This window comes from Tasmannia lanceolata, unplaced genomic scaffold (genome assembly GCF_043159265.1).
Source record: "Tasmannia lanceolata isolate RefF3 unplaced genomic scaffold, GAP_Taslan_0.1 ptg000015l, whole genome shotgun sequence".
NCBI classification, from domain to species: Eukaryota; Viridiplantae; Streptophyta; class Magnoliopsida; order Canellales; family Winteraceae; genus Tasmannia; species Tasmannia lanceolata.
This window is the reverse complement of record NW_027518692.1, coordinates 22244357-22271500: the sequence shown is the minus strand read 5'-3', so window position 1 is coordinate 22271500 and position 27144 is coordinate 22244357. Positions and strand designations below refer to the sequence as shown.

At 38.5% G+C, this 27144-nt stretch overlaps 1 protein-coding gene across 4 annotated transcripts in view; it reads right to left on the bottom strand.

The window, feature by feature from the left end:
* MET18 (ARM repeat superfamily protein) overlaps positions 1–27144 on the bottom strand; it is a 59287-nt gene that overhangs the window by 31411 nt on the left and 732 nt on the right. The window contains exons 2-8 of one of the 4 annotated variants that reach the window (XM_077354080.1): positions 26892–26954; positions 26756–26810; positions 21966–22063; positions 13679–13837; positions 13482–13541; positions 10670–10768; positions 832–885 (exon numbers count right to left, since the gene is read on the bottom strand). In XM_077354080.1, coding sequence (XP_077210195.1) covers positions 832–885; positions 10670–10768; positions 13482–13541; positions 13679–13837; positions 21966–22063; positions 26756–26810; positions 26892–26954 — 588 coding nt within the window. Of the gene's footprint in view, positions 1–831; positions 886–10579; positions 10769–13481; positions 13542–13678; positions 13838–21965; positions 22064–26755; positions 26811–26866; positions 26955–27144 lie in introns of those variants that run through there. The other 3 variants (XM_077354078.1, XM_077354079.1, XM_077354081.1) reach the window with 3 other exon arrangements.

Genomic DNA, 27144 nt, shown 5'->3' with positions numbered 1-27144 from the left:
ATGTATAAATGATAGGGCCATCTTTGGATGCCCCTAAGTGCATTATTGCAATCCTGTTTAAGTAAGCATTATGAAAGCTTTCAGCTTGTGGAGGTGGGAGCAAACTCACAACACTGATTCTTTCTCCCTGTTCTTCTCTTCTCTACTTCTTCCTTCTCTTACTTTCTTCTCTGCATCTATGACGGTGGACATACAACATTGGCATGATATCAAAGCCACGTACATGATCTTGGATTCTTCTCACCTTTTCTTATGGATTAAACTCAGTTAAATTGTGGGTAGCTTCATGATTGTCGACTCCTACGGATGTTCCTGCTCAGTCTGGACCATGGTTTTAAATTTCCGCCAAAAAACCAAAATTTAGGTTGGGACCGAAACAGAAACCACCAAAATTTCGGAAATTTCAGTAATTTCGATCAAGATTTGGGGAAAATGTGATTTTTTTAAGTCTGTTTACAAGATTTCTGCCGAAATTTCGGTACATTAATGAAATTTGCTTTTCTTTACCGAATTTTGGCCAAAATTTCGGTATTTCGGCCGAAAATTTGGTTTCGGCTATGTCCAAAACAGAAACTAAAATTTAAATCCTTTGCCTGGATGGGCTCGTAGTTTCCATGAGAATTCACCCATGGAGTACTCAGGGATGCAACAAAAAAAGGATGCATTCGAGGACTTATTCAAATAAATCGAACATTAAATTTAATCACTCAAAATACTTGACCGACTAACAACTACTCCAGAAACCTTAAATTTATTAAAAACAGAAAATAATCCTAACATCAATTAAAGGTTCTCAGTTCTCACTAAAATTTAAAATAATAATTTGCATACCATTAGTGCCCTTGAGAGGTCATCCCTTGTAACATCAAAATCATCCTTATTTGGCTGCATGCAGTGAAAAAATAAATAAGCATCACAGAGACATTGTGTAACATTTGGACATTAAAAAAAATGCTTTTAGTATCTTTCAAAAAAAAAAATGCTTTTAGTAGATGAACAATATTTCTATTGATGAAAAAAAAAAGCAGTAAGAAAGTTACAAGAAAATCACATAAACATCAAGCAGCAACCAAAATAAGCAGCTGAAAAAGTAAATTGCTGCAGATGAAACTGAAGCATCTAAGACATTACAAATCACCCCTCATACTTGTTAAAGTATAATAGAATAAATAACGCCTTCTCCAACAGCTTAAGCTTTTGGAGTAACTGGTTGTTTTACATGGTATCAGAGCAAAGGTCCTGAGTTCAAACCTCCTTGATGTCAAAAATCCACATGCAATGGTCGACCCAAAAGTGGGGCCACATGTGCCACGTGTAGGCCAACCCAAAGAAAGAGGGGCCACACGTGAGGGGGAGTGTTAAAGTATAAAAGAATAAATAACGCCTTCTCCAACAGCTTAAGCTTTTGGAGTAACTGGTTGTTTTACAATACTAACTAATGAGCGAAAGTTCAATTCAAGCATATAAACAAAAATAACATAACAGTATGCCAATCAAACACTGAGTTATTGCATGTTTTTTTTCTTTGAATGATACTAAGTTACTGCATCTTAAAATGCTGATCAACCATTAAATCCACTAGCTTGCAGGAAGTTGGTCGTATGCCAATCAAACACTAAGTTATTGCAAGTTGAAATGCTAATCAACCATTAAATCCACTGTAACGACTCAATTTCCGCATAGAATCGCTATTAGAAAAGAAACATAAAACACAAGAATTTTTTTTTTTTAAAACCACATACAAAAGACTAATTCTAAGATAATATTAAAGATGAGCAATCTTATTCGAAAACGTAAAAATCTATTACATACTTTAATATTCCAATTAAAATTTGTAACTACCAAAATCCCTAACTACTAACTATCTACGGAAGCTCAACAAAATAACTAAAAACGAAACTCTGACTCTTTGGGAAAACATCGTTCCCAAACTCCGATTGCTTAATACCCATCCTATGTTGTTAAAATTTGCTCGTTTGCGAAAGCTCCCTCGTCAATCTCCTCAAAACCTGTGGGTGGAAAAATAGGTCAAGCAAGTTGTACAACTGGAGAAGACTTTATGTAATAAAAGTGCTCTAATGAAAATTGCATTACAAAATTGTTCCATATACATCAGTTCCAGAAGATAACGAAATATTAACAGACTAAGGAGAACAACAACAAAGTATATGATGGGTAGGTAAGATCACTAATAAGAACGAATCTTGGTGAATCAACAGAATATGGCACGCAGGAAAATAAAACATGCCAATACAACAAAGAGATAAATGTAAGTAACTAAAGTAAATACAACACCATAGGTCCAATAATTCTATCCTCAATCCATTTTACTAAAAACATCTTATATATATATATATATATATATATATATATATATATATATCTCATGTCATCATCACCTGGCCGAAGCGGGTGGAAGCATATGTCCTTATATATATATATATATATATATATATATATAGAGAGAGAGAGAGAGAGGAAAGTGTTTCTAGTCCGGCCGACTAGAGATCATTCTCTAGTCCGCCACCCAAAAACACATGGGTCCCACATATTTGGGTGATGCAAAGCATTCATTTGATGGGCCCTGACATAGAGACGGTGTCCACAAGAAATTAGCTTCATAGGATCATCCCAACCCTATGATTTGTGGAGCTTAAAATGGACGGCTATAAACCGCCACAAATCTGTCCATTTTTTAACTCCACAAATCGAAGGGTTAAGAAGATCCTATGAAGCTGAATTTTTGTGGACATCCTATCTATGATGAGGCCTATCAAATGAATGCTTTAGATCACCCAAATATGTGGGACCCATGTGTTTTTGGGTGGCGGACTAGAGAATGATCTCTAGTCGGCCGGACTAGAAACACTTTTCTCATATGTATATGCCATAGTTCAATAACGTTACCATACAGCGACAAGGAATATATGCATAAGATCATTTTTTTTTTTTGCAAATCAAATCCTTTCAAAATTCTCTTTTCTTTGAAATTCCAACATACAGAAATATGACGTATTTGAAACATGATAATAAAGAACTAAATTCATAATACAAGTCATTACCAGAACCGTTATTACATAAGTCAACTACAACTTGCCTTGATTATCGAGGTAAGACGATGCCAACAAGTTTGTACGAATCAATCAAGAGGGTGCCCTGTACCAATTACATACTAATGGTATCAAAATTTCTCTTTCAACTAACATGCCAGTCATCTTAATTTAATTGGTTAAAGTTTGCCTGGTGTCGGAGATTTTCAATTTTATAGGGTTTTATGCGTTTGTATATATATTTTTTATAATTACAATGACTAATCTTGTCCTTTAATATTTAAGGGGCCGTAAAAAGCTATTACCTTGACCAAAACAACTTTCATAACCCCTACCAAATTTGAGCAATGCACTATTAGAAACAATCGTGGGCCTCTTCCCATTGTTGCCGTAAGCAAGAGAGTTAGAGAAAGAAAGAGCGAAACCAAGAGAGAGGGTTCGAGTGATCGAGAGATAACGAAGTAGAAGGAGATCAAGAAGAGAAGAAGATCTAGGTCTGACCTTTCAATCTTTGTTTCAAGTAAGTACCTTGTAAATTCAGTTTTTCTTTATTTTGATTTAAGATTGAAACCCTATTTACAGCCCTAAATAAAGAACCCAATGCCACAGACCATAAAACTCATACATATTATACCCTTCTTCAATTCTACAAATTTCATAAGGTTCATGAAAATTCCATCTACACAGTTCTTGTTTTCAAAAAAATAAAATGAAGTAGAGAAAGAGCATATCAGTTGAGTGGGTGGGCTGAAATTTACATCGGCTTCAAATCTTCAAATCCTCTCATTCCCCATGTAAATTATTATGACCATATCTCTCGACCTGGACATGAACAGCTTCCTAGTTCTACACACCTTCTGTGAAATTTCCAACTTGATTATAAATATGGCAAAACCCATTCCAAAAATTTATACATCACAAAGGATCTTTGAAACCCAAAATTTCATCTGTGATTTCGTGGCCACAAATCCATGGCCGATGCTCTCAACTTGTCACAGTAGACTCCATGCTTAAAAATCCATACAATGGCTTTGAAACCCATTTTCTCCAAACCTGCAAAATAGGGAATTAGAAAGAAACAGTTATAAGGTAAGGAATATATATATATATATATATATATATATATATATATATATATATAGGTATAAAGGATAGTGACATCAACCCATTTTTCTTCCTTAGACCACCTCCCCTTATTGTATTATCTATACAAGGGGCTGGTTCGGGCAGAAATAGGGGGTGAATATATTATTCCTACTTTTAATATTGACACTGCCATGTTTTAAATGTTACACATTCCACTTTATCCTTTCTCTTTTTAATGGGTTAGAGTACTGTGAGTATATACAACCCTATATGTATATGGATATTTAACTCCAAGTGGGTTCCCCAACTTGTGTCTAATTGTGGATAAATTGGCCCATCAATTGGACGATTGGATCATCATTGGTGTGAGCCGTGCAACCATTCTTGAAAAATATACAGACCTTCAAACATAATAAAATTATACAAAGACCCTCAGCCACATAAATTCCATGCCCAAACCCTTATCTCTAGCCCCACATCCATAGCCACTTTTACTCTCAACTCCAAAACATCTTAATTCAATCCGGATTTTTATTATCTAGAATCTGTGACCTGCAAAAATTCAGTAGATGATAAAAGTTATGGAAGAGAAGAAAAAGAAAAAAATAAAAAGAAAGGAAGAAGGATATGCCCTCTTTTCCTCTTGGACCACCCCTTTTTTTTTGTACTATTTTTACTTAATTAAAGTAGTGGTTCGGATAGAAAAGGGGCGGATTTATTTAAAAGTCTCTAGTAATAGACAAAATGAGTTAGTGCAAGTATCAAAATATGGTTGTGATGATTTCACTAGGAGAAAGATGGCATGACGGAAATTGATATCATCACCATCATGTTTATAATAGTGCACTGCTCAAATTTTGTAGGGGTTATGAAAGTTGTTTTGGTCAAGGTAATAGCTTTTTATGGCCCCTTAAATATTAAAGGACAAGATTAGTCATTGTAATTATCAAAAATATATATACATATATATATATATATATGATTATGGTAAATATCATTTTCTTTGATCGCTAAAACGCATAAAACCCTATAAAAACCGAAAATCTCCAACACCAGGCAAACTTTAACCAATTAAATTAAGATGACTGACATGTTAGTTGAAAGAGAAATTTTGATACCATTGGTATGTAATTGGTACAGGGCACCCTCTTGATTGATTCTTACAGACTTGTTGGCATCGTCTTACCTCGATAATCAAGGCAAGTTGTAGTTGACTTATGTAATAACGGTTCTAGTAATTGCTTGTATTATGAATTTAGTTCTTCATTATCATGTTTCAAATACGTCATATTTCTGTACGTTGGAATTTCAAAGAAAAGATAATTTTGAAAGGATTTGATTTGGAAAAAAAAAATATGATCTTATGCATATATTCTTTGTAGCTGTATGGTAAAGTTATTGAACTATGTATATATGAGTGGCATATATATATATAAATATATATAAAGACCTATGCTTCCACCCGCTTCGGCCAGGTGATGATGACATGTGGTATATACATAAGATGTTTTTAGTAAAATGGATTGAGGATAGAATTATTGGACCTATGGTGTTGTATTTACTTTAGTTACTTACATTTATCTCTTTGTTGTATTGGCATGTTTTATTTTCCTGGGTGGCATATTCTGTTGATTCACCAAGATTCGTTCTTATTAGTGATCTTACCTACCCATCGTATGCTTTGCTGTTGTTCTCCTTAGTCTATCAATATTTCGTTATCTTCTGGAACTGATGTATACGGAACAATTTTGTAATGCAATTTTCATTAGAGCACTTTTATTACATAAAGTCTTCTCCAGTTATACAACTTGCTTTACCTATTTTTCCACCCACAGGTTTTGAGGAGATTGAAGAGGGAGCTTTCGCAAACGACCAAATTTAAACAACATAGGATGGGGATTGAGCAATCGGAGTTTGAGAATGATGTTTTCCCAAAGAGTCAGAGTTTCGTTTTTAGTTATTTTGTTGAGCTTCCGCAGATAGTCAGTAGTTAGGGATTTTTGTAGTTATAAATTTTAATTGGAATATTAAAGTATGTAATAGGATTTTTACGTTTTGGAATAAGATGGCTCATCTTTAATATTATCTTAGAATTAGTCTTTTGTATGTGGTATTTTTTTAAAAAAAATCTTGTGTTTTATGTCTCTTTTCTAGTAGCGATTCAATGCGGAAATTGGGTCGTTACATCCACTAGCTTGCATGAAGTTGGTCGTAGCTACATGGACTGATTTTTGTTAAATTTCTTCATTCATTTGTTGTTCTTAATCGAGTCTTGATCAACTTTGAAAGCTCTCAGCAGATCTAGCTCTGATACCAAATTTGATGTAGACTTCTAAGGTAGCTCTGCTGAGAGCTTTCAAAGTTGATCAAGACTCGATCAAGAACAGCAAATGAATGAACAATGTTAACAAAAATCAGTCCAAAACAGTAAATTTCTGTTCAAGAATGGAATATAAGCAATAAAGTGTTGTGATTGATTTGCAATTGCTGAAAACAGCAAGTAAGATGAGTAAGAACAAGAGATAATGTAAGGAAAACTGATTTTTTATTGAAATTTGGATAGAAAACAATAATAAAGTTACTTAGCTTGGCGACGAACTCATGCCTAGAAAAAGAAGAGATGGAAGGCCTTCAATGTGCAAAAATTCCTCTCTAACTTCCTCCAAAGTTCTTCTTACTAGCTGGAATTTCTCCCTCCAAGCTAGGGTTTACAAGGGAAACTCCCCCAATCCTTTCAAAAGTTGTCAAAATCATCAAAGTCACTAAATGAGAGAGACTCTCCCCAATTTATAGGTGATTCCCTCCCTTACATTCAAATCTCACAACAAGGGCCTTCAAACACTCACTAATCACATGTATACACAATTACAATTACACCTACAAAAACATGGAAATTACAACTAACGCCACTTAGGCTTATTACAATTATGCACACCACACTATCCTTACTACAATATGCCCTGTTATACTTTGGCCAGACCCGGTCTACATGATGGCGGGAACCAAGGTGAGACAGTCTTCTTGGGTATTTTAGAATGCGGAAGAGGCAGCTAAAGTTATTCTTCTGTCATGTCGTGAAGTATTGGGCAGTACCAAAACATTGCAAGTGATAGGGACTCAAGATTTATTGGCTACTTGTGGACCAAAGTATTTAAGTTGTCTGGAACAAGGATGAACTTCTCCACTAGCCTACACACACAAGCTGGCGGACAAACAGAGAAGGTCAATGCCCTCCTTGAGTATTTTAGGCACTTTGTTAGTGACACCCAAAGAAATTGGGTTCACTTGCTCGATGTGAACCAATTTTGTTACTACTTACAAAGGAGCTCAGCATCCAATTGGAGCTCTTTCGAGCTAGCAACCTGTCAGCGACCTTCCACGGCTCATTTCATCGCCGCTGGATATATTGGAAACAGTCCCCCTACATATCATCTATCCAAAGAATGGCACATGAATGCAGACATTGCGAAAGCCTACTTGGAGAAGGCTTCTAGAAGAATGAAGAAGTGAGCAAACCAAAACAGAAGACCAAAGAACTTCAAGGTTGGTGACCTAGGCTAGTGAAACTCAATATGAACCAACTCGGATTCACAAGGATAGTGCACAAAGGCTTGGTTCGCAAGTATGAAGGCCCACCTCCTTACTTGAACGTGTTCAAAAAGTCTCCTTCCGAGTCTAACTCCCCACTTGACTAAAGATCCATTCCGTCCTCCACACAAGATGTTTGAAGCCCTATCACACCGACAAGGACGAAGTTATTAGGAACACATCAGCCTGTGATGAACCACATGTGAAATCCAGGGTATGGTGGCAACCCAAGAAGGGGGGTGAATTGGGTTTCAAAAACTTTTCCCAAAAAATGCGGAATTAAAAACAAATGGGAAAACTAACCCTTAAGCACAAATGAAAGTAAAAAATCAAATGCACACAAAATGAGTAGAGAAGAGAGATAGAAAGTGTGCACTGGGATTTTTAAGTGGTTAGGTCCAAGCCTAGGACCTACTCTACTCCACCAAGACTTTTGATGGCTTCACTAAAACGGATTCCCTTAACGGAAGGGAATCAACCCAATTACAAACTCCGGAGAAAGCTACACGTCTCCAACACTTGCTCTTGAGATGGCTACGCGTCTCTTCACACTCGCCCAAATACAATCTTGAATGTAGAAAGAAAGAAAAACAAAATCCCCCACAAGGGTTACAATGATTGAAGAAGATATGCAAAGTAAATCCTATGATCCAATCCTTAATCTAGAGATTAGAGAGGCATAAACAAGTTTAAGTCACTCTTAATATGTTCTAAGATAGCTTAGGAGTGTTGGGTTTGGAGATACAAGGGTTAGAAGCCTTTATATAAGCAACGGAACCCAAAACTAGTAGTTTTTAGTCTCCAATGGTCATCTCGGAAGTCTGTTCGGATGCCCGACCAAATGACCATTGCGTATTAAAAAAAAAAAATGTTTTTCCTGCTTCGGATGCCCGAACGGAGCTTCAGACGCGTCTGAGACTTTCTATTCCTCGGGTCAAAACAAGTTCGGACGCCCGAAGGACAATTTTACGGAATTTCCAAGTTAACTTCTAAAATTCATATCTCTCTCGTTTCTTATCAGATTTCAACGTTCTTGTACTCTACGGACATTCGAAGAACGAGATCCATCTGTTAAAAGTATTTCCAAAAATATTTAAAAATGTTTTAGACTAAATTTCCTAGGATTAAGATTAATGGTCAATTAGAATGTTCCAATTTGATCCTTGTTTTTTGCTTACCCGTTGGGCTTTTGGTCTATTCATTTTACCTTACTCTTTTTGTACTATTTGAGACCTTATTAGTGACTTATAAATGCCTCAATAAACCTAATCTAAGGATGGATCTTATACATTCTAAAATGGACTCAAACACACTTGATCTTCTCTTGAATTTTCTTTTTCAAGTCCACCATGCTCCTTGGATCTCCAATGACTTTGGCACTCCAAATATGGTCTAATTAAGCTCCTTGGGCTTGATCCAAGCTTCTCGATTGCACACTAATGAGATCTACAACTAAAGACACTCAAAAACATTAGTGAACTAAAATCACTTGTGTTTGGAATCATCAAAACAATAAGGAAATGCCAAGGGTGGGAACCATTGGGCTTACAACATGCAACATCACTTGTGTGTAAGGTTGAAAATATCATTGTTGAGAGCAGAGTGCCACGAGAAAGTTCCCAAAAGGCAACAACTGAATACCTCGTGAAGTGGAAAGGCCTACTAGAGTCAGAAGCCAATTGGAAACCCAAAGAGAACCTCCAACCATAGTTTCAAAACTCCACCGCATCATCGTGGACTCCCCAAGTCGACTCCCTTTTACCTTGGCCATGTTCTTGTTCAAGTTGTGTTTTGCCGTACAAAGTGAATTAAAACTCCTTTGACTCTCCCGACTTACGACCGCATCAACCGAGTACTAATCCGCGTCAACTACGCACTCAATCACATTGTGTCAAGTCAACTAGGATTTTCTATGGCCGTGTTCTGACCTGCATCCACATTTTTAAACATGGGCTGCATCTAACAGAAGATCAAGTATGTGCCTGCTTGAAGTGGCATCTAATTGGTGGGGAGTGCCATTCGTCTAGCGTTTTTCACAGGGCCTATGGCCCGTGAATTGTTGTAGCATTCATATAAAAGTATGTAAATGTGAATAGGAATGCTTAACTCAGAGGTACCCTTGCAAAAATCAGCTGAAAGGATGCCCCCATTGGCTCACGTCACCAGAGAGCATTTAATACTCTTTTGACTTAGCCATTATTAAATGCATTTTTGGTGATGTCCAGCCAATGGGGGCGCCCTTTCAGCTGATTTTTGCAAGGGCGCCCTTGAGTTTAATATTACTCTCTCTCTCTCTCTCTCTCTCTCTCTCTCTCTCTCTCTCTCTCTCTCTCTCTCTCTGTGTGTATATATATATATATATATATATATATATATATATATATATATATATATATATGTGTGTGTGTGTGTGTGTGTGTGTGCGTGTGCGCGCGCGCGCGTGTGTGTGTGTGTGTGTGTGTGTGTGTGTGTGAGAGAGAGAGAGAGAGAGAGAGAGAGAGAAATTATACGATGAGAAAGAGTATGACCTAATTCCAACGCGAGGTAGCACAGTCCAGCTATGAGACAACTAGAAGATAGACAATGCATGAATAAAGCAAAGATAGCACACATAATCTAACAAAGAGTCAGGCATACTCCTACTCTAAAAACTCATTTTATGTGTCTCAATCCGTTTCCAAGAAAATATCAACCAAGAAGAACGATAGTAGTAATGTTTTTCAAATAAATATGGATAAAAGCTGAAGGATAACTATGTAATACATGCTAGCTATAATCATATGAAATAAAAAAAACTAAAAAATAATAACAAATGGCTCATAATGTGAATGTTGACTTCTCTTCACAAATCTTACATGGGTGAAATAGATGGGAAAATAACGGCCCAGAATTTCGAAAAGATCCCCTGCAAAACTCGCCACTGGACCAAATGGATCTGGAAATACCTTCACAAGACTTTCAACAATATGAAACGTAATCATTAAGCATCGGGGATCCTTTTCTTCATCAATTGATTCACATATCCCATAAACAAGGTGATCTCCCTACAATAAAAGGAGCAGTTTGATGAATATCATAAACTACATGATTGTCTAACAAGTGTGCAATGCAATTACTAAGAACGAGGACCTAAAACAGAAATAATTCAAAGGCGTAAATGAGCTCTGTCTTGGCCAACCTGAATATGTTTTTAACTTACTGTGCTTAGCATTTCAAGTTTTAAATCGACTCGGTAAAAACTGAGTTGACACAACCAAGTTTCAAGTCAAACAAAAGAGGGCAAAAACTGAGTTGACTCCACCAAGTTCAGGTAACACCTTAAACCACTATGGATGGTTGTCTTGCTTATATGATGATTTCTAAGTGTGTATTGGTGCTTAGATTTCTGCTTTAGATTCAATAAAAATAGTTTAAACTCCTTCCTGCATTTTTATCCTTCTTTAGTATATCTTTCTCTTTTAAATCTCCATTTCCTAGTTGAATCTCCTTTTGAAGTTTACCCTCCTTTCTTCCAGCATTTTAATCTTTCTTTAGTAGTTTAATCTAGTTTAATCTCCGTTTTACTCCAATTATCTTTCTTTAGTAGAACTTTATCTCTTTTAAATCTTCATTTTCTATAGTCTTAATTATCTAGGTACAATCTTTGTTTTTCACTTTGGCTTCCTGGAATGGAATTTTGTTGTAACTTTATTTCCTTTCGCTTGATTTTCTCCCGATGAGATTTCTACACTCACTGGTTTGAACAAAGTAGGCATGTAGAAGTCTCGTCGAGCTTTGTTTTCTGCTTGGGAGGTTCATCCCTCCTTAAACCTTTGATGTTTTGGGCAGATAATCATATCCTCCCAGCATTTCAGTTGCTCCTTGTTGTAGCAAATGAGGAAGGAAGAATTTCTCACAGATGATCAGTCAGCTTCTCCTACTCTGAACCCCTCACTTAATATTGGAACTAAATCAGATTCAGAGGAAGGGAAGAATGTAGCAGGTCCTGTATTTTTTCCTTTCCTCTTTCACTTTACAATAATCTCTATCTTTCTGCTCTACTTCTATATATGCTAACCACATTTGTTTGTCTATCACATGTTTGATGAAATTCCTTAATGAAATCTGCCGCTATATATGTTAGCCACCTTACCATGTCTGCATATCATAAGTTTGATGAAATTCCTCGATGAAATCTGTTGCTATATATGCTAGCCACACTTGTCTACCTATCACGTGTTTGATGAAATTTTTTTAATGAAATCTGCTTCTATATAGCTAGCGATACTTGCATGCAAGGATTGAAATTTCAGTTTTGGTTTCGGCCTCAGCTGAAAATGAAATTTCGGTGGAAATCTTAGAATTTGGGCCGAAATTTTTAAATTTCGGTCCCAGCCGAAATCCGAAATTTCGGTATTTTGGCCGAAATTTAAAACCATGCTTGCATGATATAAACATGATCGGTGAAATTCCTTAATGAATAATGCTTTCTAAAAGTAATGGAGAATGTTTTAGTAGAGACCAATCACACGATTGGACGACGGGTTGGTACCTAACACCTTTCGACCTCGTCACACCTATTCTTTGGATTACGCAGATCATTCATGATCAGAGTCGATCCAGGGCCCTAAAACCCCTAAACTTCCTAGGTGGTGACTCTATATTCCAAAGATATGTGAACCGTTCATTCAACGGACCGTTCGCATTCCCGAAGAGCTCTCTAAAGCGACCCCTTTCTTCATCCGATAGTAAAAGGGAGCTCCCAACATGGGTCTCCACAATGGGGTTCAACTGCTTCATATGAGTATATGTACAGATGCCACAGTGACACAGTCATAGAGCAGGACTAGAAGGTCATATGGGTATGACATATGGGCCGCATCCTAAAGCTCATGTCATGTACTCAGATTTGGAATGCTCACGCACGTTGAGTATTATATCCTTAATCAATATGCCCAACAGTACAAGCAGTGTTACTTGCCTAGCATGCGGTGGCAGGATTACTATTTGTAAATTGAGAACTAGATTCATCAACAAATGCATTGTAACCACCGAGATATGGATAAAGGATTTGAGTTATCCCGTAATTTTGGGGTATTAACATAGGATAAGGGTCCTTGGGGATGAGTGGTCACTATATTGTACTCATTTATGTTGGTGACTCAATGTATACTTGTATTTATCCCATAACTTTCTGTGGTATTGACATGGAATTAGGGTCCTTAGGGATGTGCGGTCACTACATTGTACCCATTGTATACTTGTATCCCTATTGTATGCATAGGCATAAGACCTTTACCTTAAGGAAAGACATGAACGAGTGGCTTTTTTCCATATATTATGTGTTTATTTAAAATATATATTTATGTGGTTGTATAACATTTCATATTTAGAATAAAACTTACTATTTTTCATTGCCGGACATGTCACTAGGCGTTCGATCTTGTTATTCCATTGTGGATTGTTGTCTTCCTTATGTGATGGATTCTAAGTGTTTATTTGCGCTTCGCATTACTTGAAGTTTCAACTTAAATTTCCATCCTCTGCATGGACTTCTATGATTTTGACAAGATTTACACAACTTTCATGGACTTTATGAAGTACTTATATTTCGGTGGAGACAGAAGTTCAAACTGAAAACCGATGTTTGAAACCTTGATGTATGTATATAGCACATATAGGTGAGATATTCCCGTGCTGATATGCATCTATGTGCAATGAAAAAGGCTCACTCTATGCAATGCCCAAGTAGGGAAAAAGCAAGATTGAAAATAGTACCAGTGCTACAAAGGCATCGGGGTAATGATCTAAAAGGCATGCAAGAACTTCAAAGCATAGCTGCAGGAACATTACAGAAGAGAGATGTCAAGTTGTTAAGACTTTACAAAATGAAAAATCCAGTAAAATATAGAACACAACCCTTCTTACACCAGCAACCGTTCAAACTTTGAAACAAACAACTCAAGAGGTCTTACCTTACGGTCATGAAATGCTAAAGACTGCACTTGTAGGGTCTGTAAAAATGAATTGGCGAGAATTGTTGAATCACTGTCTAAGACCCTACCAACATTCGTCTTTCTAGTCAGAAGTGCCAAGCAACCAAGAAGTGCCCCACGTAAAGCTTGCCAATCTGCCTGGTTCAAAAATGAAAATTGCGTACAAATGGTGAAGACGAGTGAAAATTATAGCAGAAGTATATGTGTGTGTGTGTGTGTGTGAAAAGTGTTTCTGCACACGTGCGCAGAGAGCTCCATGCGCACAAGTGGCTTAAAAAGCCACCAATTGGTCGCTTTTTGTGGACACCGCAGAGGTGGACCCACCATACGAACCAATCGGTGGCTCTTTATGCCACTTGTGCGCAGAAACACTTTCCTCATATATATATATATATATATATATATATATATATATATATATATATATATATATATATATATATAAGGAGAAGTGACTATGAGTGGCCCCTCATATAAGCTTATATGAGGTGACAGCTAGAAACACGGAGGGCCCACATTTTTTTGGTGATCCAAACCATTTAATTGATAGGCCCTGACATAGATAGGGTGTGCCCAAAAAATCAGCTCCATAGGATCATCCAAACCCTTCAAGCTGTGGAGGTGAAAAATGGACAAATTTATACCCACGCATTTTCACCTCCACAGTTCGAAGGGTTGGGATGATCCTATGGAGCTGATTTTTTGGGCACACCCTATCTATAGCAGGGCCTATCAAATGAATGGTTTGGAATTTTGGATCACCCCAAAAATGTGGGCCCACCGTGTTTCTAGCCGTCACCTCATATAAGCTTATATGAGGGGCCACTCATAGTCACTTTCCCCATATATATATATATATATATGAGAAAAGAGAAGGTACTCCCTGGAGTAGATAACTTATCTACTCCCTACCTTAAAATAACAGTTGGGGCCACATTGTTTGGGTGATCCAAAGCATTCATTTGATGGGCCCTCACATAGATAGGGTGTGCCCAAAAATTAGCTCGATAGGATCATCCTAACCCTATGAACTGTGGAGGCAAAAAATGGACAGATTTGTGCAGGTTTATACACGTCCATTTTTGCCTCCACAGTTCATAGGGTTAGGATGATCCTATCGAGCTGATTTTTTGGGCACACCCTATCTATGTGAGGGCCCATCAAATGAATGCTTTGGATCACCCAAACAATGTGGCCCCAACTGTTATTTTAAGGTAGGGAGTAGATAAGTTATCTACTCCAGGGAGTACCTTCTCCTCTCTCTCTCTCTATCTATATATATATCTATATATATATATATATATAGAGAGAGAGAGAGAGAGAGAATAGTGTTCCTGCGCAGCTGCTCCAATAGCTTATCTGAGCAGCTGCTTCAAAAACTCATGTGGCCCACATTTTTGGGGTGATCCAAAGCATTCATTTGAAAGGCCCTTCCATGGATAGGGTGTGTACCAAAAATCAGCGCTATAGGATCATCCTAACCCAATCAAAGGTGGAGGGGAAAATGGACAGACACTGTTTCTGACCATTTTTTCCCTCCACAAATGGCAGGGTTAGGATGATCCTAAAGGGCTCGTTTTTTGTACACACCCTATCCATGGAAGGGCCTTCCAAATGAATGCTTTGGATCACCCCAAAAATGTGGGGCCACATGAGTTTTTGAAGCCGCTGCTCAGATAAGCTATCTAAGCAGCTGCGCAGAAACACTTTCCTCATATATATATATATATATATATATATATATATATATATATATATATATATATATATATATATATATCTTAAATAATAGTGACAATGTTGATAGTTTTACTGAATGCAATATAGCTCTAGAAACTGTATAATCAGGTAACAAGGAGATTATTATTCTTAACTACCACCCCCATCTATGTTCATGCAATATCAATACTACTGAAGCTAAATTTGAGTCCAATAATCGGGTTAACTCTTGTTAGACATATGTAATAAGCCTGAGGGCAGTTTAGTCGTTGTACATAATTCTAATATATAAATATGATAGAAAGGGGGAGCTAGTCTCTAACTCTTCTCATTCTCTCATTTCCACTCTAACATGGTATCAGAGCTCTAGGGTTACGATGCCCTAGGGACCACGTCCGCCTCCCCTCTACTTCTGATCCCTCTCCTCCCTCTCTCTCTCTCTCGGAAAAACCCATCCGTAACTACCACAAACCCAAGCGAAGCTCCAGATTGAAGATCGACGATTCCACTCCAAAACCATAACCCTAACTCTAATCCTAGCCCTAACCTAACCCAAATCCATCAATCTATCCTTTCCAAACCCTAACCCGTGAACAGTATCGTGAATAGTGCCGTGAACAGTACTCGTGAATAGTGTCGTGAACAGTACTGTGAATAGTGCCTGTGAACAATACCTTGAATAGTGCCGCCCCCTCCAACCCCAAATCAGTGCCGCATCCCCTCTCCCTTACCCAAATCAATATCGTACCCTCTATCCTACCCCAACACATGTTCTAAAACGCTGCTCCCACCTTATTCTACTTCCTTGTTCTTAAACCCTACCCCTAACCATCATTTAAATCGCCTATTTTCTATTCCTTAGCAGCTTTTTCTAGTTTTCTTAGTGCCCTGATGCACTAGATTACCATTCTATCATGCCTTTTTCCTTTTCTCTCGTTCGCGGCTTTGTATATGTTTCCTATGGATGCCTTATTGTGATTTACTTCATGTGTTTGTTCTCGTTGGAGCCACATTTAGTGTGTTCTTCCTCATTTAGTTTGTCCCTCTTTTCATTTATATTTGTTTTCTGAGCCACATAGTCAGGGTTGTCATTTATCACTTCGTGTTTGTCGTTATGGATCCTATTATTGAGAATCCATCTACTGGCGTGACCCATGGGGTCCGTACGACACCCTCTCCTTCGTCTTCTTCTTCTTTCGTCTCTATGGATGGTTCATTCCTACAGATGAACACTGTCAAATTAGATGGGACAAACTATGTGACTTGGAAGGTTGCAATCGAGACTTATCTCGTTGCTCGTGGAAAGGCCCACATCATTCGTCATGATCCTCCTCCTACTATTGATCCTACCTATGATAGGTGGGAACAATAGGATGCCCTAGTCCGTACACTACTTTGCCAGAGTATGGCCTCTCATATTGTTGGTCCCTTGATGCTTCTTCCTGCTTCGCCTTCCTACATCGAAGCAGGTCTGGGATCAGACGACCCTTCTTTATTCTGGTGTGGCCAACATCAGCCATATCTGCTCCACGTACTCTAAGTGGATACGATTTCACCGTGGAGATATGTCTATTGCTACCTACTACAGTCAGTTCGTAGCCCTCTGCCAACAACTTGATGTATTTATGCCTCTCACATCTGATCTTACTGTTGCCGCTCGCCAGACGGACCAGATGCGTGTCGTTCATTACCTTGAGAGTTTGGGTCCCGAGTACACACATCTTCGTCAGCAGATTATTGGATCTGGATCTATTCTTTCACTTCTGGAGGTCTATTCTCGCGTTCAGCAGTGCTCTTCAAGTGACTCCTCGGTAATTGTTTATGTTGATGGCTCAGCTCTTGCAGCATACGATAGCATTAGTCGTTCGAGCCGTGGTGGTGCCTCCTTTAGTAGTGGACGAGGTCGTGGAGGACGTGGCGGTGGTCGCCTTGGTGGCGGTCGTAGCCGCTCTTTTTGCACTCATTGTCAGTGAGAGGGCCACCATATTGATATTTGTTTTCAGCTACATCTCGAGCTTCGACCTTCTCGTTCAGCTCACATTACTGCTGTCAGTCTGCCTAATACTTCTGTCCCAGCTAACTCGACGCCTGCCCTGCTACAGATTCTCTTATCATTTCACGGGCTAATTATGATAGTTTCAGCATCTTCAGTTGAACAGCCGCCCAGCTACTGCGAGTTTTGCCCAGCCAAGTAGTTCTCAGGCATGTCTTCTTAGAACTTCCAGCTCCTGGATCATTGATTCTGGGGCTTCGAAACATCTCACTAGTAATTCCTCTTCTCTTAGTTATTTTGTCCTTTTCCACCTGATTATCACTCAGTAACTCTAGCCGATGGGACGTCCACCCCAATCTCGGGTATCGGTACTCTTTCACCCTATTATGGGCTTACTTTGTCTTATGTTTTGTGTTCATAAATCTCCTTTTAATCTTATTTCTGTTAGTCAAATTACAAAACATTTAAACTGCTCTATCTCATTCTTTCCATCTTATTGTGTCTTTAAGGATCTCTCAACTGGGAGGACGATTGGCTAAGGCCGTGAGCATGACGGATTCTACCGGTTAGACAATAGCCCGCCTCGTCGTATTTGCACAGTTCTGTTGATTCCTACTTGTGGCATTGTCGCTTGGGCCACCCCTCTATGCAGAAGCTTCGTCAGTCGTTCATTGTTCCGTCTACTATTCCTTTTGATTGCGAATCTTGTGAACTCAGGAAGCACTGTCGTGTTTCTTTTCCCTCTAGAGTTGTTAGTCGTGTTATGAGTCCTTTTGATTTAATTCATTCAGATGTATGGGATCCTTCACGGATTATGTCAAATTCTGGTTACAGATACTTTATTGTGTTTGTGGATGACTATTCTCGTGTTACTTGGCTGTATTTGCTTAAAGATCACTCTCAAGTTTTTCATGTTTTTCTCACATTTTATGCTGAAATCACTAATCAATACAAGTGTCATATTAAATGTTTGCGCACTGACAATACTAGGAAATACTTCTATACAAAGTTATCCAGCCGTGGTATTGTGCACTAATCTTCCTGCGCTCATACCTCCCAACAACATGGTACGGTTGAGCGCAAACTACGATACCTTCTTAACATCAAACGCTCTATGCTATTCCAGATGCGAGTTCCTAAGCCTTATTGGAGTGATGTTGTACTCAATGCCTACTTCTTGGCTAACCGCCTTCCATTCTCCGTTCTAGATGGATCTACCCCCTTTTCCATCCTTCATCCGACTGGTGAGCAGTTTTCTGTGAGTCTACGAGTGATCGGATGTGTCTGTTTTGTCCATAATCTCTCTCCAGGTCCTGATAAATTGGATCCCAAGGCAGGAAAGTGTATTCCTGGGATACTCTCGTACCTAGAAAGGCTATCGTTGCTATAGTTCACGATTAAGACGTATGTTTGTAGCTGATGTCACTTTCTTTTAGTCGAAGCCGTTCTTTCCTCCTTCTACAGGAGATACTTCTGTCATTTCCACGCAGCTAATTCCTCTTCCTATACCAGTCCTTCCAGACCCTGTTGATCATCCTTGTCATCCTACAGATACACCGTGTCCACCACCTGTTACTAAGGTCTGTCATCGTCGAGTGAAACAAACGACATATGATGTTGTGCCCCAACAGATTTCCTCTTAGACAGAGATCCTAGTTGCTGCCCCTCAGGTACCTATTGTTTCTAGCCCTACTACTTCAGTTGATTCTCCTATTGCATTTCGTACAAGATCTCGCCAGACTGCTCATCATATTTCTTCCGTTGTTTCTTATGAGCATCTCACCACTTGCTTTCGCAGTTTTGTCCCCTCTTTGCCTTCTATCTCTTTGCCAAGGAATGTCCAAGAGGCACTAGCTCACCCTGGCCGGCGTGCTGCTATGGATGCTGAAATGGCTACACTTCAGACTAATCATACCTTGGATGTGGTTCTGCTTCATTCGGAGGCTCAGGATGTTGGCTATCGCTGGGTATTTGCCATCAAACACTTGCCAGATGGAACCATTGAGCGACTTAAGGGGCGCCTTGTCGCTAAGGGCTACACATGGACATATGGACTTGACTACACAGAGACATTCTCCCCAGTGGCCAACATTCCGTCTGCCAGAGTCAATTTTATCTCCCTCGTTGTCAATCAGGTTGGCCCCTATATCAGCTAGATGTCAAGAATGCCTTCTTTTCATGGACATTTGACTGAGGAGATGTATATGGAGCAACCTCCAAGGTATGTTCTCAAGGGGAGATGTACTCCTCAGTTTGCAGACTTCATAAGTCCTTGTATGGACTAAAACAATCCCCAAGAGCATGGTTTGGATGCTTTAGTTATGCGATTACGAGATTTGGTATGCGACAGTGTGTTGTAGATCACTCTGTGTTCCGCTGCAGTTCAGAAGCAGGGCATGTCCTACTCATTGTTTATGTAGACGATATCATCATTACAAGGACTGATACTACTGGCATACAGAGGTTGAAGGTGTTCCTACAAAAAAGAATTTGCTGCAAAGGATCTTGGACAAATTCGATATTTCATGGGGATTGAGGTTGCATACTCTGGTACTAGTCTATCTCTCTCGTAGAGAAAATATGTGCTAGATTTGTAGGAGACTGGTTCCACAGGGATGAAACCAGCTATTGTGCCTATGGACCCTAATACTAAACTTAAAATAGAAGAAGACTTGATGGATGATCCTGGTAGATATCGCCGACTAGTTGGGAAGCTTATCTACCTTACTGTTTCTCACCCAGACATTTCGTATGCAGTTGGAGTGGTTAGTCAGTTTATGAGTGCACAAAGCACTTCTCACTAGGCAGCGGTAGTTCAGATCCTTCGCTATCTAAAGGGGCACCACTGAAGGGGGCACCAGGGAAAGGTCTTTTATTTAAGAAACATGGACATAACCGTGTAGAAGGCTTTTGTGATGCAGATTGGGCAGGTTCTCCAGCAGACAGGAGATCCACCACAGGATATTGTACCTTTGTTGGGGGGAACCTTGTATCATGGCGAAGTAAAAAGCAGGATATAGTTTCAAGTCTAGTGCAGAAGCAGAGTATCGAGCTATGTACACACGAGTGGAGAGCTTCTCTGGCTACGATCTCTCCTATCTGAGATTGGTTTTTCATTGTCATTTCCAGCACAGCTTTATTATGATAATAAAGATGCCATTTACATTGCTACTAATCCTGTATTTCATGAGATGACTAAGCATATTGAGGTAGATTGTCTTCACTCGATCTATAGATCTGCTAGCAGATGTGTTTACCAAGCCCTTAAGCAAAGCTAAACTCCATGACATTTTGTAACAAGCCAGGAATGTATAATATCTACATTCCAGCTTGAGGGGGAGTGTTAGACATATGTAATAAGCCTGAGGCAGTTTAGTCAGTGTACATAATTCTAATATATAAATATGATAGAGAGGGGGAGCTAGTCTCTAACTCTTCTCATTCTCTCATTTCCACTCTAACAACTCTCACAATCAGTTGTCATAATCTTAAACGAATGGGGCCTAAGAGAACATGTCACCACAGAACAAACTGGTTAGCATTAAATGAACTGCTGGTCCAGGAGATCCAGCAGAAGTATTTTTTTTAAGAACTGACATAAAATGAGCTAGATGTGGATACTTTCAGAAAATTTCTATCGGCAGTCAAAGTAGGCCAGAGATAGTTGCTTTAAAATGCTTCCTGATCCACTGAACAATGGTATAAGGTAAAGCTATACAAGCCCTACAATGTTGACCCATTATGAATGTTGCCCCCACAATGGCTCGCTCTCAAAAGGTAGCTCGAAATTTATGCTTCATTTCCAGTACTTGCGGACATGGACTTCCTGCTATTGGATGTTTATAAGAAAGCAGTCAAACTCAGTATCTTCTGATCAAATCTAATATTCTAATACTCGTAAAATTCTGTCTTGACATAAATTAAACTTATGAACTTTCCTGGGGATTAATCAATATAAAGGGTGGTGTCCAAATTCCTTTTACCGAATATGACTAAATTTGACTAAATCTCGACTATAAAAGGAAGACAAAAAGTTTAATACAACTCAACTAAGTCTTTGTTCCAAACTCGTTGGGGTCGGCTCATGAATCCATTAGAAAATTTTCATGAAGAAGGTGAAAGGATCTACCCGGCTCAAATTGACTAAGCAAGACAAAAAGTTTAATGAAGAGAGGAAAAAAACATGCAGAAAGGAAATAAAACTGAGCACCAGGAACATAGCCATGAAGACAATTACAGGGAAAAGAAAATCTGTGATTTGTAGACACGGATTCGTGTCGATTGTCGTATAATCAAAGCAACTGCTGATACAAGTTAAGAGGTCCCATATCATCCACTTCGAGGAAATAAGGAATTGGGCAAAAGATATGTAGAAACAAGGATTACAACACATAATAAACGGGAATACTAATTCAAAAAAAGAAAAAAAAAAAGGGAATAAATTTAGAGACCATAAACATTAAAAACAATGACGCAGTACACAACGAAGAAGTCAAACCATTTATTTTATCTTCAAACAGGATTAACGGATTCCCAAAGAAAAATCCACCTTACCAGTCTTGATGTGAAGAATCCCATTAAACTGTGTATAGTAGCACTGTCTAGAGGCTTTGATATAATGCGTTTAAGTACTTCTGCTAGAAGAAGGACACCTGAAATTGAATTAATGTAGACAATTGTGACATGACAGAAACATATTCATCGGGTACAGCACAAAAAGGTGATTAAGGGCTCAAAGAATATAAAACACACAGCAGAAAAAAACAAACAAAAAAAGGATTAGAATGAGATAGCAGTAAATGACTTCATCCCGACACATTCAATATAAATCGTACAAGTATAATGTGCAAAATTGTGACATGACAAGAAATATATTCATCAGGTATGCATAAAAAAAAGTGAATAAATGGCTTACAGAATATTAAACACAGGGCAGAAAATAACACAACTCAACTCAACTCAACTAAGCCTTTGTCCCAAACTAGTTGGGTTGGCTAACGAATCCTTTAGAAAATTTTCATGAAGAAGGTGAAAGGATCTACCCTGCTCAAAATTGACTAAGTCTACTCCTAACACTAGTTGGGTTCGTCTACATGGATCATTTTCTTCCATTCTATCCTCTCCAAGGTCTGCCCCTACCTCTTTTTACTCCATCAACTTGGCACGAGTCACTTCTTCTCACACTTCTTCTCACTGGATAATCCGAAGGCCCACGTTGGATATGCCAAAACCATCTTAAGCGGTGCACCTTAGTTATATTCATCAGGTACAGCATAAAAGGTGATTAAGGGCTCAAAGAATATAAAACACATAGCAGAAAAAAAATAGGATTAAAATGAGATACCGGTTACACGCAAATGATTTTATCCCTACCCATTCAAAATAAAATGTAGAAGTATAATGAGCACCTTAGTTTTACAATTCTTTGAATCTCTCATTATTTTTAGTTGTGTGCCCTATATGTTCCAATTTGCATTGCATGGATTTGGATATGTAATAATCAAAGCCTATCATCAGTCTATGCTTTTGGTTTTTTCTTTGTTTTTCTCCCTTTCTTTTTTGATAGGTGAAATTGTTATCTTCTACATTGAGTGGTGAGGGGAGGAGAAGAGAAGAAATGAGAGAGAAGAGAGAAATGGCTGTGTGATAGTTAGTCTCTCTCCCACACAGAATATATATATATATAGAGAGAGAGAGAGAGAAGTGTAGCTACACACTCGTGTAACTAACTTAGCTACACCGACGGCTTAAAATACAGTGGGCCCCACATTGTTTGGGTGATGCAAACCTTTCATTTGAGGCATAGGATCATCCCAACCCTACGATTTGTGGAGGCAAAAATTGACGTGTAAAAACCTTCACAAATCTCTACACACTCGTGTAGCTAACTTAGCCACTTAGCTACACCGCCGGCTTAAAATACAGTGGGCCCACATTGTTTGGGTGATCCAAACCATTCATTTGATAGGCCCTCACATTGATAGGGTGTGCCCAAAAAATCAGCTCCATAGGATCATCCCAACCCTTCAAACTGTGGAGGCAAAAATGGACAGATTTGTGAAGGTTTTTACACGTCCATTTTTGCCTCCACAAATCGTAGGGTTGGGATGATCCTATGGAGCTGATTTTTTGGGCACACCCTATCTATGTGAGGGCCCATCAAATGAATGGTTTGCATCACCCAAACAATGTGGGCCCCCACTGTATTTTAAGTCGGGGCTGTAGCTAAGTTAGCTACACGAGTGTGTAGCTCTCTCTCTCTCTCTCTCTCTCTCTCTCTCTCTCTATATATATATATATATATATATATATATATATATATGTGTGTGTGTGTGTGTGTGTGTGTGTACGCGCACGCGTGCGCGCGTGTGTGGGTGTGATTATATATAATGATAAATATACCCCTAATAAGTAAAATATGTCTAACACTCCCCATCAAGATGGAATGTATATATCATACACTATGATTTGTGGACACGGACACGAGTGTCGTGTGTCGACACGGACACGGAGTGTCGGTTACGGCAAACCCCCAAACTTTAGAAACGGGGACACGACTAAAATAGAAAGTATATGTAATCATGATTTGTGGATATGGATTCGTGTGTCCAGTTTCGCCATGGATACGAGTTGTCTAAATGAGGTAAACACAATATTCAATAAAAAAACAGAATGTCACACTTGACACGCTACAAAAACATGTCCACACACCCACATTAAGTCTACCACTTCCAGCAATACAAGTAAAAGTGTCTAAAGGAGTGTCGACACGTGTGGACACGCGTGTCGTGTCGGACACTGCTGGACACGTGAGTCGGCAATAAATGCAAAGTGTCGGCCAAATCATAGATCATACATTACTAGCTTGTCACAAACATCTTTCAACTTAGCAGGCCCCAACAGTTTGGTGAACAAATAAAATTCGAGTGAACACTGTGCATATTTCAGCTTTTAGAATTCTCTGACGAATGAAGTGGCAGTCAACTTCAATATGCTTGATTCACTCATGGAAGACTGGATTTGTAGCGATATGGATTCCATCTTTGTTATCGCAATATAATTGTACTGGACATGAAGGTGAAATACCAATCTTTGATAAGGAGCGTAATCAAATTAGTTCTCCACTTGTATAAGACATAACTCGGTATTCTGCTTCTACGCTAGATTTGGCTACAATATCTTGCTTCTTACTTCCCCAAGACACCAAATTACCTCCGACAAATGTACATTATCCAGCAGTTGACCTACTGTCTGCTGGATACCATGCCCAATCTCCATCAGTAAGCCCCTCTATTTTCTCATAACCATATTTCTTGAAACACAAGCCTTTTCTTAGTGCACACTTCAAATACTTAATGATCTAAATCAATGCTACCCAATGAGAGACACGAGGAGAACTCATGAACTGACTAACCACTCCTGGCAAAACTCATGGAACATTGGGAAAGTTGCCCAATTGCTCCATGGAAGAAAAAAGGAAAGATTTTGTAGCAAGTCTCATGCCTTGCTACTATTTGGATATTATGGAAGGAAAGAAATGCTAGGATTTTCAAAGGATATTCTACAGGAGCTAAGTTCATTTTCAATAAAGTGATTGCCTTAACTATTTCTTGGGTAAAAACCTTACCTTGCTTTAGTTTCATATCGGCATACGAGTTGTGGCATGGATGGAAAGAAATATGTCGCGAGGTTACCAATCCAATGAACCAAAAGTAAGCCACGTATGGTTGCCTCCTACACAAGGGAGTCTAAAATTGAATTTCGATGGATCCGGCATAGGCAATCCGAGGTCATCTGGTATTGGAGGTATGTTGAGGAATGAATAAGGGGTGGTTTTATGGTGTTGGAGAGAAGGAGAAAAGAGAATGAAAGAAGAGTTAGTGAGTTAGGGTGTGCTCCCCCTCACTTATGTATTTATATAAAAGAGAGAACATACAAATGACCACTATGCCCTTAGGCATGTACATAACACGCACTCATACATCTAATACTCCTCCTCGAGCTGGAATGTAGATATTATACATTCCAAGCTTGTTACAAATGTCATTTAGTTTGGCTTTAGTCAAAGGCTTAGTGAAGTTGTCCCAAAAATATCAATTAGTCTGTCAGAAAATTAGACTCCTTTAGATTAGCATAAAACTCATGTCTTCGTGAAGTTGCTAATACTTCATGTAGAGGGAATGAGCCTTTTTGTCAGCACTATACACTAGCAAGATATGCTTTTACAAATCTTCCAATAATTGGATAGAGCATCTCTTTCAACAAATGCATAAAAGTACTTGGTGTATTAAAAAATCCAATGGCAGAATGAACTATTCATGAAGCCTCAGTTCCATTTTGAATGCGGCTCAATATTCATCACTTTAACGTACCCAAATTTGATGACAACCACCCTTCAAATTGATTTTAGAGAAAACTTTGGCACCATATGGCATATCTAGAATGGCATCCAATCTTGAAGTAGAAGAGCCTTAATCGAGAGTTATCATATTAATTACTTGACTATCCATAAGTGTGCCACGTCCCATCTTACTTTAGTGTCAACAATATTAAGACAGTGGATGCGCTCATTGAATCCCTAATAAATCCATTATTTATCAATTCCTCTACTTGGCGTGCTCTTTTGTACTAATCCTAGCATGGCAATTTAGGCAATCTTAACCCCAACACGAGGTCTATGTGGTGTTGGGTGTACTATATACATGGTAACCCATCAGGTAACTCATCTGGCATAACACTCATATTACTCGTAAGAGACTCTAATTCCTTAGGAATATGGGCTCTAATTCCTAACGAATAAGCTGATTTAGTGATTTTGTATTTGTAGATAAGATTCAGATAACACCACCATGATTTTATATCAGCACACGATTCTATAACTTTGGCAACAAGCCCACAGCTTTTGGAATCTCATTGGCTTCTAAAGGAAAATTTAGGATATGGGTACATATGTATACCCACATTCTAAATCATAGATTTCCAGAGTATACTGTTCCAAGCTCAAGTTTGTAACAAGGATTAGAGGTCAACTTCTAAATTGTATGATTTGTTTATAGGTGTTGCAGACAATAATGGCGTTGTTTATCTTGCAGAAAATGAAATGGTCATTGGTAAGACACCCGAATCATGTTGAAAAAACCACCTTATTTCAAAAACACAAAATGCAATCAGTATAGGGAGATAGATTTGCACCTCAAAATCACAGCCCCTAATGGTTATCAAGAAAAAATACTACATATAACCAGAGCAACCACTATCAAATCACGAGAAAAGTGGATTCATTATAGAAGTGAAATTGAACAACAAATTACATCAACCCAGATACACTGGAAGAAGAAAAATACCTCTCGATCGAATGACATTGTCTGTAGTGGTTAAATACATTTCCATTTCTCTAACCTAACCGAATTAAAGTGGGTAAGCAACCTATTACAATAAATTGAAATTAGTAGTACATGAAAGAACATAGTGTGCAGTCACCAAGGTTTCTATAGTTAAGAGGTCATTCTTTAGTAGTGCGGCAACTGCATCCAGACTTGCATCCTGTAACAAAGTGAACTGAATCAGCAGGACAACTTAAAATATAACAGTATTGAAGTATAAAGTATTAAATAGCACCAACTCTAACAGTTAAACTTTTGGAGTAATTGGTTGTTTCACATGGTATCAGAGCTATTGTCTCACGGCAGGTCCTAGGTTCTAAACCAAACAACTCCTTGATATTAAAAATCCA